Source organism: Vicugna pacos, chromosome 15 (genome assembly GCF_048564905.1).
Source record: "Vicugna pacos chromosome 15, VicPac4, whole genome shotgun sequence".
In the NCBI taxonomy this organism is placed as follows: Eukaryota; Metazoa; Chordata; class Mammalia; order Artiodactyla; family Camelidae; genus Vicugna; species Vicugna pacos.
The window spans coordinates 39,684,790-39,701,959 of NC_133001.1; the positions used below are offsets into that span (position 1 = coordinate 39,684,790).

At 49.5% G+C, this 17,170-nt stretch overlaps 1 protein-coding gene across 3 annotated transcripts in view; it reads left to right on the forward strand.

Annotated features, from left to right (window-relative positions):
• GALNT14 (polypeptide N-acetylgalactosaminyltransferase 14) overlaps positions 1 to 17,170 on the forward strand; it is a 190,935-nt gene that overhangs the window by 122,101 nt on the left and 51,664 nt on the right. For all 3 annotated transcript variants that reach the window (XM_072937956.1, XM_072937955.1, XM_072937954.1), the window contains exon 2: positions 586 to 755. In XM_072937956.1, the coding sequence (XP_072794057.1) occupies positions 586 to 755 (170 nt within the window). The remainder of the gene's footprint in view (positions 1 to 585; positions 756 to 17,170) is intronic.

Below are 17,170 nucleotides of genomic sequence, written 5' to 3' on the forward strand. Positions count from 1 at the left end.
TAATGGAACACACAGGCATCCATCTGGTGGGTAGCACACCATTCTAGATGGATCGCCGACTTCCCATCGCTGCCTTCCTTAGGCAGAGGAGGGAGTGACCAACATTGTGTACCTACTATGTCTCAGCCACCAAGCCAGCACTTTTCACCAGGTGTTCTCGAATTACCCTGGAGAAGTGGCCTCTGGGGTTCATATTCTAGAATCTAAGTCCCAGCCCTGACGCTTCCTAATTGTGGGATCTTGAGCAAGGTACTTGGGCTACTGTGGCTGCTTCCTTATCTGTGTGGTGGGAGTATGACCAACATCCATCTCCTAAAACTGCTATGAGGATCACACGAGATGATGTGAGTCCGGGTACCTAGCAGAGCGCCTGGTATATGAGCGCAGCACTCAAATGGTACCTGCCATTGTCGCCGTCATTCTGTCTGTTGTTGCTGATGGTTTAATGAACATCCGACACCTCTGCCCCCATCTTTGAGCTAAACCTCGCCCGCACAAGCCTGGTCCCTGTGGCTGGGCACTGACGGACAGAGGGGGCTGAGAGCCAGAAGCCATTCTCACAGACTTCCCATTTGTGTCATACAGATTTCGGATGCTGACTGGGATGACCTGTGGGACCAGTTTGATGAGCGGCAGTATCTGAATGCCAAGAAGTGGCGCGTCGGTGACGATCCCTATAAGCTGTATGCTTTCAACCAGCGGGAGAGCGAGCGCGTTGCCAGCAACCGGGTGGTCCCGGACACTCGCCTTTTAAGGTACTTCTTCCCAACCCCTCCCCACAGTCAAGACTGACCCATAGCAGGCTTGATTTGTGCAGTGCCCAGTGCCACGAATTGGGGCAGGCCAACTATTTATTGCCAGTTGGACACCAAGGGGTCTGTGATGTGGTAAATCACCCTGTCTGTCCTGCTTATTGTCACGAGCCATCCCAAAGCATCCCGTGGAGTGGGTGGGCGGCCTCTTGCGCCTGCACCTTGCCCCTCTCACCCGGTGGTCACTCTGAGCCCACCTGCCATGAAATTATGGAGCACTAAACACCCTCCAGCCAGGGCCTGTTTTCCCCTGGCAGATTCCCGTGGCTGGGCCTGGCTTTCACACTGGGAGGGGCAGGATGGGCAAGCCCTGGGAAGTCAGGCCAGCGGTCTCTTCTGTTGCTGGGAGAGGTCCTTCCTCTGACAGCCTGACACTTTGCCACATGAGAGGAGAAGCTAGTGGGGCCTCTTCACTTGCCATTGGGTCCACTGTCTGCTTCTAAGCAGTCCTTCGACATGGTCCATTCTGCCATCCCCTTGGTCAGGCCATATCTTCAGATGGTTGCAGAGATCAGGCCTGGGGCAATGTGGAAAGCTTTGTTTCCCAGCAAAAAGAGGCTTTGTAAGGGCACCTTGCCTCATTTCCAATCTTTCCTAGGGTCATGCCAGCCCTTTGCTTCCCAGGGAGGCGTGAGGAAACAGGTCAGTCTCAGGCCAGTACCTCCCATCTTAGCCTCCAAGCTGGGAGGTGCAGCCATGTCCAAGACCCATGACGGTGTGTTTCCTGTCTGCTGCCGGAAATTGATGTTGTAACCAGAATAGCAAATGGGCAAGCTTGGGGGTCGAGGGGCTTGAAGGCAGTGTTGAACTGAGAGGCTGTAGGACTGCTGTTAGCTTCTTAGATTTCTATATTTGTTTGGACTTCTGGGTACCAAATTGTGGACACTGGGGTTTAGGCACAAGACAGTAATAATTGTCAGTCAGGTGGTGCTTAGTTGGGAATATGTGAAAGCTGGTGGACCTAGTCTCCCCAGCGAGGTTGCACAAATCAGAAACTGTGACTTAGGCAGCTCGTGTCCCAGGGAGGGCTCAACTGGTCCTGGTTAATCACCATCATTCCTAAGAGGAGCTGGAGTCCTGGTTTCCCCATGAATAAAGCCAGGGGGCTGAACTGGATGGGATCTGTGGCTTCTTCTAACTCTGGGAGTCTGCGAACTTAACCCTCCTGTTAAGGTACCCGTGAGACACTTCCTTACCGCGGGGCCTGGGAGTGCTCTATAACCAGATACCTGGGGGATGGGCTCTACCCAGAACACTCTCGCTGCTTGCCTGAGAGCTTCTTAAAGTCAGAGTCTTGTATTGTTCCTATTAAAATTCCCCAGCACTAACCCTAGTCCTTAGCACCTGATAGGCTTGTTAGAAGTGCAAATTCTTAAGCTTCCCTCCAGAACTACTGAGTGAGGAACTCTGGGGGTGGAGCCTGGCAACCTCCACCAGCACCACCGGTGATTCCGACGCCCGCTCAAGTTTACCAACTGCAGAGCGTCAGCTAGCACTGTGGCTTCCCATTGTGGAGACTTTGTGTCCATGGGTGGGTTGGTCCAGCCAAAAGTTCCTGAGTAGAAAGGAGAGGTCTCCCTGCCTCCGGGCTGCAACCCTCTCCCTCTGTCCAAGTGACAGGATTGCTTCACCCACTGGGGAGACCTCTGGCTTCCCTGGGTCCTTCCTGCCCCTCCTCTTCCCCCAGTTTCTTCAACCAGAGGGTCTATATGCTGCCATCGTCTTGACAGTTGGCATCACCTTTACCGAAAAGGTCCTACTGCGGCCATTGGCCCACCCTGGGCTCCTGGTTCCTTTGTGGGACGCCACCCCACCCCCACCCCATGGACAAAGCTCCGCTCTCCCTGTGGGTGTTCCCATTATGCCTTGCAGCTAAGGTCCTACTAGTTACGACACCAGTTGCCCTCTACGGGGAGTAATCTTAGATGCATGCCAGGAATTCAATAACTGTTGAACAAATGAAAGGTAGAACAAGCCTGAGAAGACAATTGACTGCTCTTCTTCCCATCTGCCTTATGAGTACACAGGACAAGAGAAGCTAGAGGAAGCCCCCTTCTCCATGTCCTTCCATCCTCAGGAGCTTCAGATAAGGGATCAGGAGAACAGCCTCTGTTAAAGGAAAAAGGCCTTTCCCCTTAAAGAGTTCTCATTAATGAGAAGAGAAGTGTGAAGAAACAGCCTGTGGGAGGGGTCTGAGCTTATTAAATTTGCTTCCAATTTTCCTACCACAGTAATTGGACTGTGATTTATAGGATGCGTTTGGACAGTGCCTGAAACAGAGAACTATTAGCTGAGCATGAGAGCAGGCATTACGGAGAGAGCAGGCACTAGGGGGATGGCTTAGGAGTCCAAAGATGCAGCAGGTGGAGTGAGGAGGGGAGAAGTGGGGGAAGGAGGGAGGCTGCTGTGGAGGTTTCCTCCCAACAGCCCGTTGTGCTGATTGAAAAGCCACATGCGTTGGCAGTGTGGAACCCCCGACAAACAGGTGGTGGCGGGGCGTCATGTGCTAGAAGCCCCAGAGCGGCCGGGAGCTGGATCACCTATGTGGAATGGAACGGAGTCACCATCTTTCTCCTGGGCCTCTGCCGCATGGAGCCCATGGTACTTTGTGGAGGGCAATGGGGTCTACCTGGAGCCTGGGATGACCTAGGTGAGGAGTAGGAGATGAGGTGGGGCAGGCTTTGAACTCCCCATTCCAGGGTTTTGGGGGGCCATGGGGTGATGCTCACCCCCAGGATAGTTTAAAAAGTGAGTGTCTACACTTTCCAGTGGGTCTACTCCTTTGCTCTTTGGGGTCACCAGCCTTCCTGTGCCCACCCCACCCCTTATGTAACATTTGACATTTTCACCATCTTGAGATGGCAACCTGCTGTCTTAGGTCTTCAGACGTGTCTTTGCTGCGGCTCAGGCTCCCCATCTCCAAGTCAGTCCCTGTAAGAAGAGTGGGGACGAGGTGACCAGCAATGGCCCTCTGCCCGTCCCTGCCCCTCTCTTAGCTTTGTTTTCTCATCTGTAGTTGGACTAGATAACCTCAAAGCTTTGTCATTGCGTGAGTGCCACCTGATTGTAGATGGATTTGTTCTGCACAGTTGGTCTTCTCTCTCTGGATATAAACACATACATACACACTGCTCTCCCACCTGCCTCACGTGAACACAACACGGGGCGCCTCTTTGGGGCACCCTAGTTCCGAATTTACCCCCTAAGGCGCATAATTCTGTTAACACAGACGATAGCCTTAATTTCCAGGGCATGACCCAGGTCCCCTGAGGTCATGAGGATGAAGAGACGTGGCTGCCTGTATGGGGTGGGGTGGGGTGGGAGGAGTGTGCCGTAAATAACTATTTCAAGTAAGGAAGAGACAGAATCTAGCTGGGGGGAGTCTGAGAAGATTTCCTGGGGGAGTTCTGTTGTTTATAAAGCATTGACCGGTCCAACATAGTTCTCATTTTCCAGTCCTGTCGCCCCCACCCCCGTCACCACATTCTGGTGACAACAGCTGGATTTGCCATCATCCAAGTGGCACATAAAACGTCTGAAAGACATGAAGCCATTAAATGGAGGCACACCCCTGAGAAGGGGGGCAATATTTTGATAAAGCACATGTGTATTTTCGCTGTTGCCTAGCAATGCATATTATGGGCTTGCTTTCATTGCAGGGGAGCAGGTGGTGGGGCGGATGTGCCCGTGAGCTGGGGGCTGGGGCACTGAGAGCTGGGGAGCCTCATTAGGTCCCCTCCCCCTGGCCAGGCTGGGCTTGATTGTTCCCCTTGGCATATGCTCCCGGGCTCTGTCCAGCGCAGTGCTAAATGGTTCAAACAGTGGGATGCCCATCGCTTGCCTGGAGGGAAAATTCCACACTTCGATACATCTCACCAGGAAGGCATTTTTCCTTTGCTCCTTTTCATCCTGGGAAATGAAGGGGCCATGGCCCAGTCTGGGACTGCATTTCTCCCTCCTTGTATTTACTCGGTCAGAATGGCCGCCAAAGATCATCATCATCTCTCTCCGCGTACTCGTCACTTAACAGTAATAGGATAAAAATCTTTACGGCTGGAATGGCTAAGCATAAAAAATATTCATATTCCCTCAGAGTCAAGGCTATTCCACTAGCTCAGCACAGAGTTGGTGATTCCACATCAAGGTGGAGGGGAGGGGAGGGGAAACCTATCACAGACACTTAGCTTTGCAAACTAGCTCGCCCATCTGCTGCGTCCTGGTCCCCCCGTGCGCCATTTTTCAGTGCAGGAGTTTGTGAGCCTGCTGGCCGTGGCTCTGAGAGCACTTCACTCCAGGGCATCTCAGTTTCAAGGAGCCTTGGAAGGGGGATAGTGGGAGGAGTTTCCCAACACCCTGGAATATCTCAGTAGGAGAACTGCATCTGCTGGCTTGGGTACCGCTGTTTGCAGAACCACCTGCAGGTCCTGGGAGTGGGTTCTCACCAGGGTGAGGGGAGAGAAAGACCATAGAGACTGGAGGAGCAGGGGCCTCTGGGCCAGGATTCCTTTCACTTTCTCAGGTCCCCTGTCCCTGGTGTGCTGCTCTTGCAGGCCTCTCCCCCTGCCTGCTCTGTGAGTTCCACACAGATTTCGTGAAGGGGCAGCTCCTCAGTTTTTGAAAGGGGACACGTCCAGAAAAGCTACTGATGAGAATTCATCTGGACAAACGGCCTTAGCTAATGTTTTCTCCCACCTTGTTTCCTGGTTAATTCCCACCAACCTGACGTTATACTGTGCGTCTCACTCACTCACTAATTTTCCGGTTCATCTGCTCATCCATCCACTCAGCACATTTACTGAACACTAACCACGTGCCGAGCTCTGTGCTAGGAACTGGTCCCCGTTCTCCAGGTGCTCACGGTCTAGTGGTGGAAATCCACCTGGGACTGATTCCTGATGCTCAAATGTGAATTGCCCTGAGGCCATAGCCTTAACTTTGGAGTTAATGCACAGCCTCCCTGCCCTTGATTTTTAAGCACCCATCTCCTGCTCTTTCCCTGGTTTGGGTGTAGCTATTTCTGTCTTGGCCATGGCACAAAACACAGGAGTTAGAAACTATGCAGTAGAAAAAAGAGTAAAGGAGCAAGGCTGGTATGTGCTCTCAGGAGCCGAGATTCCCCAAGTGAGCAAACCCCCAGCTGGATGATCAGAAACTACCTTCGTGCCCCGCACAAGCCACCAGCCCCTCCTCACCTGACAGCCACTCCCCGGGGGAAGAATGTTCACTTACACTGGCCTCAAAACTAAGTCCTGGATCTTAGGGCCAGTAACAACAAGGGGGAGGTGGGATCGTTTCTTTCTCCTCACAAATATCTTTTTTTTTGAAAATTAGGTTTTGGGTGTGCACTTTTAAAGGCTGAAGGCTGAGGAGGAAGCCCTGGATTTGCGCTCTGGGTTCTGAGGGGCTCTCTCTAGCGTGCTGAGGGGCACCAAGGTGGCTGGAGTTCTAAGAGGTGGAGGGAGAAGGCATTGATGAGTTTGCTGCCTGTTTCTTTTTCCTTTCTTTCTTTCTCTTTTTTTAGTGGTGGAGGTAATTAGGTTCATTTATTTGTTTATTTTTGGTGGAGGTTTTGGGGATTGAACCCAGGACCACCTGCATGCAAAGCAGGCGCTCTACCACTGAGCTGCACCCTCCCCCTTGCTGCCTGTTTCAATACAGCCCTTGCCTGTTACTTGGGCTGTATTGAATCCTTCCAGTTCCATGGCTATTGAAAGATTCCTGCAAGACCAAAATATGCCCCAGGATGAGGATCTCTCTTCATCTTCTCTTAAAGTAAACTTTCTGTCAAAGTATCACATCCATCCTGGAAAGCTCATACTTGGTACATGTACAGCTTGAAGAATTTTTTCCAAGAGAAGTCACCTGTGTTCCTACATCAAGCACCTCGATCAAGGACAAGGCCTTCAGTTTGCCAAATGCTGCCTTTGTCCCTTGCCCCTACTCCCCACCGTAACACTGCCTGGCCTTCAAATGCCATAGACAAGCTTTGCCTGTTCTCGAACCATTTATAAATAGAATTACACAGTCTGTCCTTGGTGTGTCTGGCTTCCCTAAAAATATGTGTGTGAAATCCAGCCACATTTTGCAAGACAGTTTGTTCATTCTCGTTGCTGAATAGTATTCCTTCGTAGGAATATATAACCATTTATATATCTATTCTACTGTTAACATTCGTTTGAGGTTTTTCCAATGTGGAATTCTTCTGATTAGAGCTCCTGTGAGTAACCTTGTGTTGGTCTTTTGGCGAACAGGCATATGTGTTTCTGTAGGGTGTATCCATGGCAACTTTTCTAGAGATACTGTCAAACATCTAGGGCAGTGGCTGTGCCCTTTCCACTCCCACCGGCGGTGTGAGAGTTCCAGTGGCTCCACGTCTTTGTTGCCCATCACTTCCTATGGCCTGTCTTTCATTTTAGCCTTTCCAGAGGCTAAGCAGCAGTATCTTACTGTGGTTTAAATCTGCCTTTCCCCACTGATCTGGGAAGTGGAGCACCTCTTCCTTAAGTGTATTGGCCACTTGAATATTTGGTCAAGGGTCTCGCCCCTTCCCTATTCATCTTTCCCTGCACTTTGCTCAAGAACCAAGCACGAAGCCTGGGTCTTAGTCCGTCCTTAGTTACCTGCTCCTCTTCTGATTAGCTTTTGGCATTTTGGCCCACACCTTGGCAGCATGATAAAATGAGGGGGGAAATGGCTGGGCTGTACCTGAGAAGATCTGGGTTCTGTCTGAGATACTCCCCAACTCTTCAGCTCTCTGGGTGTCTGTTTCCTCACCCAGAAGATAGTTATTAAGGTCACTTCCAGCTCTGTTGCTGGTGGAATATACGCAGCCAGTAAGAACGTGTGGGAAGTGACTTAGGAACCGAATCGAGAGTGGACGCTATTTCCAGATGCAGGACTCCCTCCGGCTCAGCAGCATGTCCCCACCCCCAAGGCCAGGGATTACTCTTTCTCCTCACACACTTCCCTTCCTACAGGACTCGAGGGCCCCGCAGAACGAGTAGAGCTGTCCTCTTTCATTGTGGCCACGGCCGTTTCCATGTTCAGCCTTCCCCACCCGCTTTGCGCCTTCCCCTCAGTAGAGGTTACCCGACTCCCTCCCTGCTGCAGATCCAAATGTAAGCTGGTTTGACACTGTCTTTGCACTTACCTGAAGGTCTCAGAATCTATTAAAACACAATGACAAGAAAGCTGTTTGCTTCTGGAGTTGACATCACATGGGTGGCAGCTTGGCTGCAAACTGGTGACCTGCCCACGTTTATCAGTCTAGAATAGGGAGTTGGAACATACAGACTTTTCCCTTTTAAGACCCAGAACGCTGTCATGTTTAGTCACCGCTTCCCTCCAGCACTTTGAAGAACCCTTGGTGTGGTTTGATGCCTCTAAGGCTGGAAAGAAACAGGGCTGATAGGACTGGCTTGAGGCTGAGGGCACCTGGAGCAATTCCTAAGTAAAAGGCAGAACCTCGCAGCAAGTCCGTAGAATAAGAATAATTACACTTCTGTTTACAGGAGACTTCCCAGAGCCCTCTCACATCTCTTAGATGTGCTGTCCTCAGTAGCCCATTGGATGGAGGGATCATTGTCACTTCACAGTGGAGGAAACTGAGGCCCAGGCAAGGCAAGTTGTTCGCTGAGTGGCAAAGTAGTTCTCCTTGCCATGTGAGCTTTGGAAGGAGGCAACTCTGTTATTTTCTCGCTGGTCCTTGGGTGAGTTACTCAAACCCCTGAGCCTCACTTTCCTCACCTTTAAAATGGGAATAATAATGGTACCCAGGGTTGCTGTGAGCGTGAGCAAATCCATAGTCGATGTCAGATGCAGAGCCCAGCCTTTAATCCCTAGTAAGCACTCGGTGACAGTTTATTGGCTGTGGTGATGAGTACGAGGACCAGCATCAGCACTCAGGCACACATCAGCACACAGGGGGCGCAGGCAGGGAATTTCCGCTGAGAGCTATCTGCCTGCCTCAGCCTGGGCTCCCGGCACCCAATACTTAACTTGCCTGAATGTCAGACTCACTTTTTTTCCCACTGGAACACAAAATAAGCTCTGAGGCAATTGCGATGCTATGTCTGGTGAAATTTGCACTTTTCAGATACCGGGGATGGAAGCCAAGGCCAGCAGAGGGAGTGATTTAAGGGCGGGGGGGTGGGCAGGAAGTATAACGTGTGTTTGACAAGAGATGAAAAGAGCAGAGAGGAGATGACAGCTGCTGGTGGGAGAAGCTGTGGGAAGGAGGCCAGCCGAGCGGCCACGGTGACAGACAGTGGGATGGAGTGATGTGAGTCCCGGGGGCCGAGGACAGCAGGAAAACTCACAGAGTGTGATGTGACAGAAGATAGGCTCTGCCGGGGGACCCATGGAGTCATGTAGCCAGGCAGGGCTCCATCTGGGCTGGTGGGGGCGAGATCGGCAAATGCGCCTTGTGGTGTCCTTGGTGCCCTGGATGGGAGCAAGAGGAGCCACTTACAGCAGATTGAAGCTTATTGTATCTGACAGTGCTCACCTCCTGCCCTCCCCTGGCCCTCAGTGACCTCCCTGATGCCAGCCCGACCAGGCATCGTTACCTCTGTTCTCCTGCTTGCCCGCTCCTCCCTGTCTCTCTTTGATTCATCAGACAGACACATCATTTTTTCCTTACCACAAGCCTCACTGAGCCTGCCCGGGCCACCTCTCAAGACATCAAGGACCCATTTTTCTCTCAGGTCACCTGTTCCATCTCAGGGCAGGTTTATTGTTCACCCTGTGACCTCAGCCCAAATCCTTGGCATCCTCCTCCTCCCTCACCCTCACCCTCACTTTGTTGTGTCTGCCTCTTAGATAGCTGTTGGTCCCTGACCTGGCTCCCTGCTCAGCTGCTGCCCTCTCCACCAGGGTGACTGCAGCTGCCCTCCCACCGGGCTCCGGCCCCACGCTGGTCCATCCTCCACACCTCCTCTGTAGAGAGCATCCCAAATGCGGATGCATCGTTCCTCATCCAAAACCCTGTAATGCCGCCTGGGCACCCCTCTCTGAGGGCACGTCCACCCCAGCCAAGCCTAGGCTTGCAGCTGCCTGACTGTGCTCAAAGGTTCACACCTTATCTTCGCTGCTCTCTCTGCTCAGCATGCTCTTTTGCCTTTCAGGAGTCCAGGTTGGTGGAGTCCCTGCTCTAGGAAGACATTTTGCCCCTTCAGGCTGAGTAGGGCAGCTCATCCTATGCACATGCTTCCCCCTGAGCAGCACCTGTTATCCCGAGTTGCCCGCTTTCCCTCTCCCCTCCTTGAGCAACGTGGGCAGGGCTGCTGACCTATCTTTGCACCTCCCTCCAGAGCCTGGCACAGTGCCTGGCACTCAGACTCTTCCTCCGTATCAGCTGATGACTGATGGATTCAAAGAGCACCACACTGGCAAACTATCTACTGAAAGCATCAGGGTTTGCAAGTGCAGGCATGGGAATGAATCCTCAGAACAGAGGGAGAAAATTAAATCACGGGAAATTTAAAACCACCTTCACTCAACAGAAAATTCTCTGTGTTAGCACATAAATCCAGGAGCATAATCAGCCAACATTTATTGATCAAACTATTCCCCTGACACGTGGCAGGCACCTTATATATGTTCTCTCAGTGAAGCCTCACCGCTTTGCTGTGATACTGGGTTTAGAGATGAGGAGAGTGACTGCAGTTAGCGGAGTCACTGGCCCTTGGGAACATCAAGGAGTAGAATCGTGGCCGCTGCCCACAGAGAAGATGACACAGTCGTGCAGAAAGGGGAGGGAAGCCAGGGAGCCCATGGGAAGCGAGATGGAGGAGCTGATCTGGGCTAAGCGTCACATACCGGGTACACTGAGGCAGCCCTGGAAAGGATGGTGGCTGGACAAGGAAAACGCGTGTGGAGGTTGTGGCACAGATGTGACCAAGGAGGCATGGACTGGGTTAGGAGTACCGGAAGGCTCGGGCAAGGGAACTGTGGGGCAGGACTGGAGGGTTGACACCATGGCAGAAGCCTTGGGATGCAGCCGAGTTTTAGCTTAGGTAACTACCAAAGGTAGGGAGAGTTATGTATGTGAAGAGGGTGTCGGGAAGATAAATGTGGAAAGAAGGGGAGAGGAGTGAAATGAGGAGCCGTCAGGAGGCCATTGCAGTCCCTCAGACCAAGAGTGTGGGCCAGGCTCGGGCAGATGGAAGTGAGAATAAAAGGAGGGGATGGAGGCAGAATTTGGTGCAGGACTGCCTCTGGGATGGACTGACTGTCTAGAAGGAAAGCCTGGGGAGTCTTGGCTTCTTGCCTCCCCAGCTCATACCTTCCAGAGGGCCCACCGTTGTGAGTCCCCTGGAGAAGAAGAGATGTTGGATGCCTGGCCCTCAGCCAGACCATTCCTGAGTTCAGTGTGTGGGTCTGGCTACAACCCTGGAGTTACTAGGCTACAGGCCTTATCTCAGTTGCTTCAGTCTGAGGAACATTTACCTCTTTAGGTAAGAGGAGGAAATGACTCTTCTCTGATCCTGTAGCTGGGAAGTCTGAGAAATATCAGAAAGTAGCTCAGGGAAGATCCAGGGGAGACATCCTTCCTTAGCAGGCAAGGGACAGCCCAGACTTGTGACTTTCCATCTCTCCAGAACTTTCCAGCATGCAGACTTCTAGAGCAAAGAGAGAGAGAAAGGTCAATGTGGAATAAAGGTTTGCAAGCTAGTGAGTCGGCTGACCATCCAGGGATGTTCTAGAGGAGACTGAACTGGTGTGACATCGAGGCTCTGCTGCTTGCTGACTGTGACCTCACTGTCTTCTCCACGAGAGAGGGGAACTCAGCACCTACCTCAGAAAACGCGCAGGTTTAAAGCTCTCAGAAGAATCCCTGAGACATAGCAAGAGCTCGATAAATGTTATCTGTTATTACTATTGTGTAATGTGATTCAGGCAGGGCTAAAATAAGACTTGAAGGAGCCCTAGTCCCAGACACTGAGGAATCTTTTTCAAGAAACACTTCAAAAATAAGCCTTGGCCCACCTCCACACTTCCTGGTCCCAGCTTTTGCCTTTTGAGCACACTCTCCCCTGTGTACACACATGCACACACCACAGGCACACAGCTGCCATCTGGGTGGTGCCTGATACCAACTAACAGGTCCTGGCAGTGTCCCGAGAGAAGCCTCTTGGCAACTTCCAAGAGCAGCTGATCTCCATGGAGGAAAGGCGCACTTCTCCCTGGTTTCCACCTAACCTCAGTGTTCCACTCACTTCAAAGGGGCTGGTCAACAAAAAATTGAAATTAGTTGTCTGGAAAAACATGGTGGTGCAGAGTGGAGCAATGGTCATTCCTAGGAGGTCAAAATGCAGCCAGAGGCACCTGCATTCTCCAAGTCAGCTGTGTGTTCTGAGCCCAGATTGCATGCGACAGCTTGGGCAGCAGAAATGCATGAGGAGATATATCGAGGCCAGAGATTGGAGATGGAAAACTTATACCAGCTCGTTAGCATCAGTAGCACCAGGAACAGAGCTGGGGCTGCTGGTTCCAAAGCAAAGCATGGAGATATCCTATCTTCTGGGTTTAGTACCCATGCTATCTGCAGAGGGTGGTCGGACACAGGCTCGTCATAATTTAGTGAGACAAACCCTTGAACTGAACTTTCAGATGCCAGTAGGTGAATTAGTGCAGATCTGATTCATGGAGTTTGGGGAGAGGGAGATTTTCTTAAAACTTAATTTTACAATTTATAGTGCTTTTAATTCTTTGGAGATTGTGCTTTTCTAGTGTTTAAACACCCTTTCTTTTATGAAATAAGAATGATGCTAGGTGATGAGATTTTTAAAATATAACCTTTGCTGCAAAAGACAATGCTACAAGCCTAGTAATGGTCTCTATAACTTTTTAAACTTTTGTTTTACTCTTATGAAAGAATCCAACACCTAGAAACTATTGTCTGACACTAATGTTGAAATTGTAAATTGGATTATTTACAGGCTAGGTTCAGTAATGACCTAGAACATCAATGTCCAATAGAAATAGACGTGAGCCACATATGTAATCTAAAATTTTCTGGTAGTTACATTTTAAAAAGTAAAATTTTTAAAGCGAAGTTAATTTTAATAGTATTTAACCCAGTATACCCAAATATTATCATTTTGACATATTGTCAATGTAAAAAAATTACTGATGAGATATCTTACGTTCTTTATCATATGAAGATTTTGAAATCCCATGTGTATTTTATACTTACAGCATCTCTCCATTCTGATGCATCTCAAATGTTTCAATAGCCACATGTGGTTGGTGGCTACCATATTAGGCAGGGCAGGTCTCAGAGAAAAGTATGTCTGAGCCATAGTCTGGCAGTCCTATCAGGTAGGATTCAGTCCCTCCCATCTCGCATGAGGAAGCATTGTTCAACCCTGGGACTTTGGTAAACAGGGGGAACATCCCAGCCTTTTAAACACAACCGAGTCTTTTTAATGTGACTGAGAATGCATCAGAGCTGTCCCTAGACACCAGGTAACTGTTCCAGATGTCTCCCAGGTCAGCCTTAGCCCAAGGCTCCCTGCCTTCCCCACATGGCACCATATTTAGTTTTGGTGACTTGTTTGGTCTCCTCTGCATGACTGATCTTGGCACCTCACACAGCTTACCACTCTGCAGCCTCCTTGAGCTGGTGTCACCTGTAACTTGGCATTTTCTCCTCTGGCTTTATCCCCATGGACGCTTCATCTGCTTTCTCCCCAACTCATCCATCCACTTATTATTCCAACAATTATTGTTTGTCTCCTGTGTTGGGCCATTGTGCCAGGTACTGATGTTATAACTATGAATATCCTTGCCTTCATTGCAGCTCACAGTAGAAGAGACAGAAAAGTAGTTCACAATGCTTGTAATAAACTGCAGTGATGGAGTGAATGCAGGGTCCTAGGGGGAGCAGATAAGAAATGCCTTGGGAGATCAAGAAATGCTTCCCAGGGGAAGTACCTTCCAAGCCAGGATGAGAAGAGGAGAAAATAGTCAGGTCTTGGAAGAGAGGAGAGTGCACTTCAGATGCATGGGAGGGAGGCAGTGCCTGCAGAGGTCCAGAGGCAGAAAGCAGGTGAGGCAGCATGTGGCCAGAACTTAGAGGATGTGAAGGGAGAAGTCAGAAATGGTGCCAGGTCACTAAGGATGGTAAGCTGTGATTAGGAGTTTCAACTTTATTTTGTGAGCAACTGGGCAGTGTTGAAACATGTTAAAAGATTGGCAATTTGGAAAGATCATTCTAGCTGCGTGCAGAATAGATTGGAAGGGATAAAGTTAGCTAGAAAGTTGCTGCAGTAATCCAGCAAAGACATGATGGGAATACAGAGAAACAACCAGTTGGAGAGATAAGTAAGAAGGATTGACAGGACTCAGTTTAGTGAGATTGTGTGTCAGGGAGGGAGAGGCAGGATTTGAGAATATCTCTTGGGTTTGGGCACCTGGTAGATGGTGAGCTGGGGAACACAGAAGGGTCAGCAGTCTTGGGTGAAGTGTGGGAGGCAGAGAGTGGATGAAGAGGTCATTCAAGAGAAGATGCTCATCAGATGAAGGTTAGGGGTTGGGTCATCAGCAAACAGATGGGAAATTGAAGGACTTCTAAACAAGTAAGATAATCTAAAGAGAAGGAAGACTGAGAAGAGGATGGCTTAGGAGAGAATCGAGGGAAACACCAAAGTTTCAGAGGAAAGAAGGAAAAGGAAAACCAAGAAGAAACAGCCTAAGAAGAGGGGAGCCATTCTAGGGTGATTTTACCAAAGCCAGGAGCAAAGAATCAAACATTTAATGAAATGTATGACCCTCAGCATTAGCTACTACAGAGATATCAAGCAAGATAAAGACTGATCTAGCATCATAGAGAAGTAATAGGGACCTTGGTGGTAGTATTTTGAGGGGGGAGGATGGCACAAGGGGACAGAAAAGCAGAGGTGGCTAGTAGCCCGATGTGGACTGGGGCCTAGGGCCTCTCTAAACCATTTGACATGACTCCTCCCCACCCCGCAAGCCTGATTGTTTTAAGAAAACAGCAAGTTCAGTAGCCAAGAGCTAGGAGATCTTAGCTTGACCACCATAATTAGCAGGGTGACCTTGGCAGGTCAGTTCACTCACTCTTCTGGGATTTAGTTTGCACATCTTTAAAAAAGGAAGCAGCTGGCATCAATGTTTTTTAAACCTGTGTCCTACAAAATTCTGTTTGGTAGGATGTTAAGTGGTAGGCTTGAGTCAATGTATATCCTGTAAATATTTGAATGTCCATCGTATGCAAGGGATTGTCGGGCAGGGTTTGCAGTCAGAGCTTAGTAAGCAAGGGGCTAGTGGGAGTCTCAGAAGTGGAAGAGACTCATTAATGTGTCAGTGCGTATTGGTGGATCACCAAGATGGTAATCTGGTATTTTTCCAGTATTTCTCATGTGCCAAACCTGTTTGACTCTTGTAGACTTTATTCACAAAGCATGCACAGATTTCTGGAGATACTTCCAGCAGCTCACAATATAGGGACAGGCTAACCAGATGATCTCTGTGGTCCCTTTCAGTCCAGTATTGCAGCAACCCAGGAGTTTGTATGGAGCCAAAATAGAGGCAAAGCCTGAGGCTTTAGGGGACTCCAGACAACATGGCACCTTACATCATAGTATCTGCCTTCCCCAGTTAGCATCCCAGTTTATCAGCAAAGACTTGTTGGGGCATCCTTAAATTGCCAGTAAAATGAGCTTGCAGAGCTGAGTTCTGGGGTCATTATTTTAATATACAGCCTGCAATGAATAATCATAGTGGAAGTACTCTAAAATTATCAAGATGGAGATTTTCTTAGAAATCTGATGCTACTGGAAGTAGGTGGCTAAGAAGTCCAAAAGGTCCTCTGAGGAGCAGGAAGTGAATTGCAGATAGATTGAACCAAGAACATGGTGATGGTACAAGTGAATGTATCTTTGGCCTAAACAGACCCACCCTGAGACCAGGTCCTTTGCCAAATGGCCTTGTGTTCATGGAATGGAGGAACGTCTGTGATGCTATCTAGGTCAACCTTTCTTAACTGCACTTGTGCAAGAGAATCAAGCCTTAAAGCCCTGCGACATGCATTGCATGAAATGAATGAACTTCTCTTGTATGCATGTGGAAGGTCCTAGGTATGCACCACCCATGGGAGAAATAAGAACAACCCCTAAAGGTACTTCTAAAGAACTTTCATCTGTATGTAGGGACCAAAGGCTTCCCATACCCAGCAACATCTTGAGGGATGGAGACCACTAGAGCAGGAATGAAGGGTCCAGTGGGAGCTCTGGAGCTCCATGTGGGGGAGTCGTGATGCCTCTGCATAGCTCTTCCATAAAGGACCCGAGAGAATTTACCTGGGACCCTAGGGGAATGAGAAACCCTGGGGGACTTGTTTTTTCAGGAGCTAAGCGTTCCTGTATTCATTGTCTGTGCTGCTTAACAAATTACCATAAAACTTAGTGGCTTAAAATAATGTTTATCATCTCACAGTTTCTGTGGGTCGGGAATTCAATGGTCCTTTCCTTCAGGGTTCCTCACAGGCAGCGTTCAAGGTGTCCGCTGGGGCTGCAGGCATCTCGGGGTAAGTGTCAGGGAGAAGGCTCTTCCAAGCTCACGGACATGGTTGTTGGCAGGATTCAGTCCCTCCGGGGCTGTTGACCAGAGGCCACTCCTAGTTCCTTGCCATGTGGGACTCCCCGTTGTGGCAGCTTGCTTCTGCAGAGCGTACAAACCAAAAAGATAGAAGTCGCTATCTTTTGTGACCTGATCACAAGAGTGACATCTCCTCTCTCTAGCTGCAGTCTGTTCCTTAGAAGCAAGTCACCAGATTCATTCCACACTCAAAGGGACGCGATTCCACAAGGAGGTGGGGACTGGGGGCCATCAGCTACCCACCACCGAGCCCAGCCAAGCTCCTAAGCAGTTCACTTCCCTGCCCTGGCCCACTTATCCCCTTCCCAGGATACTAGAATTTAATAACATGCTCAGCAATGCAAAATGTGGCAGTGTAATGAAATAGCAGGTCTCATCGTTAATTTAAGTGTCTTTATAAGATGCAGGATTTCTATAATATTAAGTGAGAGTGGCTGTTGAGGCAAAAAACAGGAGCCGTATATGTTTATGTGGATGAACAAATTAATCTGCATGTGAAATCCCAGTGAAATTGACATGAAATAAAAATTTCATGCCTTACAGTGTATCAGTGTTGCCCATGAAATGAGATTAAAAGGAATTTCTGGTTTTACAGCTGTCATACTTTTTCTATTGCTTGTGTTTTTCTCTTCTGAAGAGTCGAGTTTGAATGGAAAGGCCAGTCACAGATTTGGCATTTTGTAGTTTTCAGTCATCTTCCTTTTCTCCTAAGCTGAGAGCAGGCTTCCTTATGT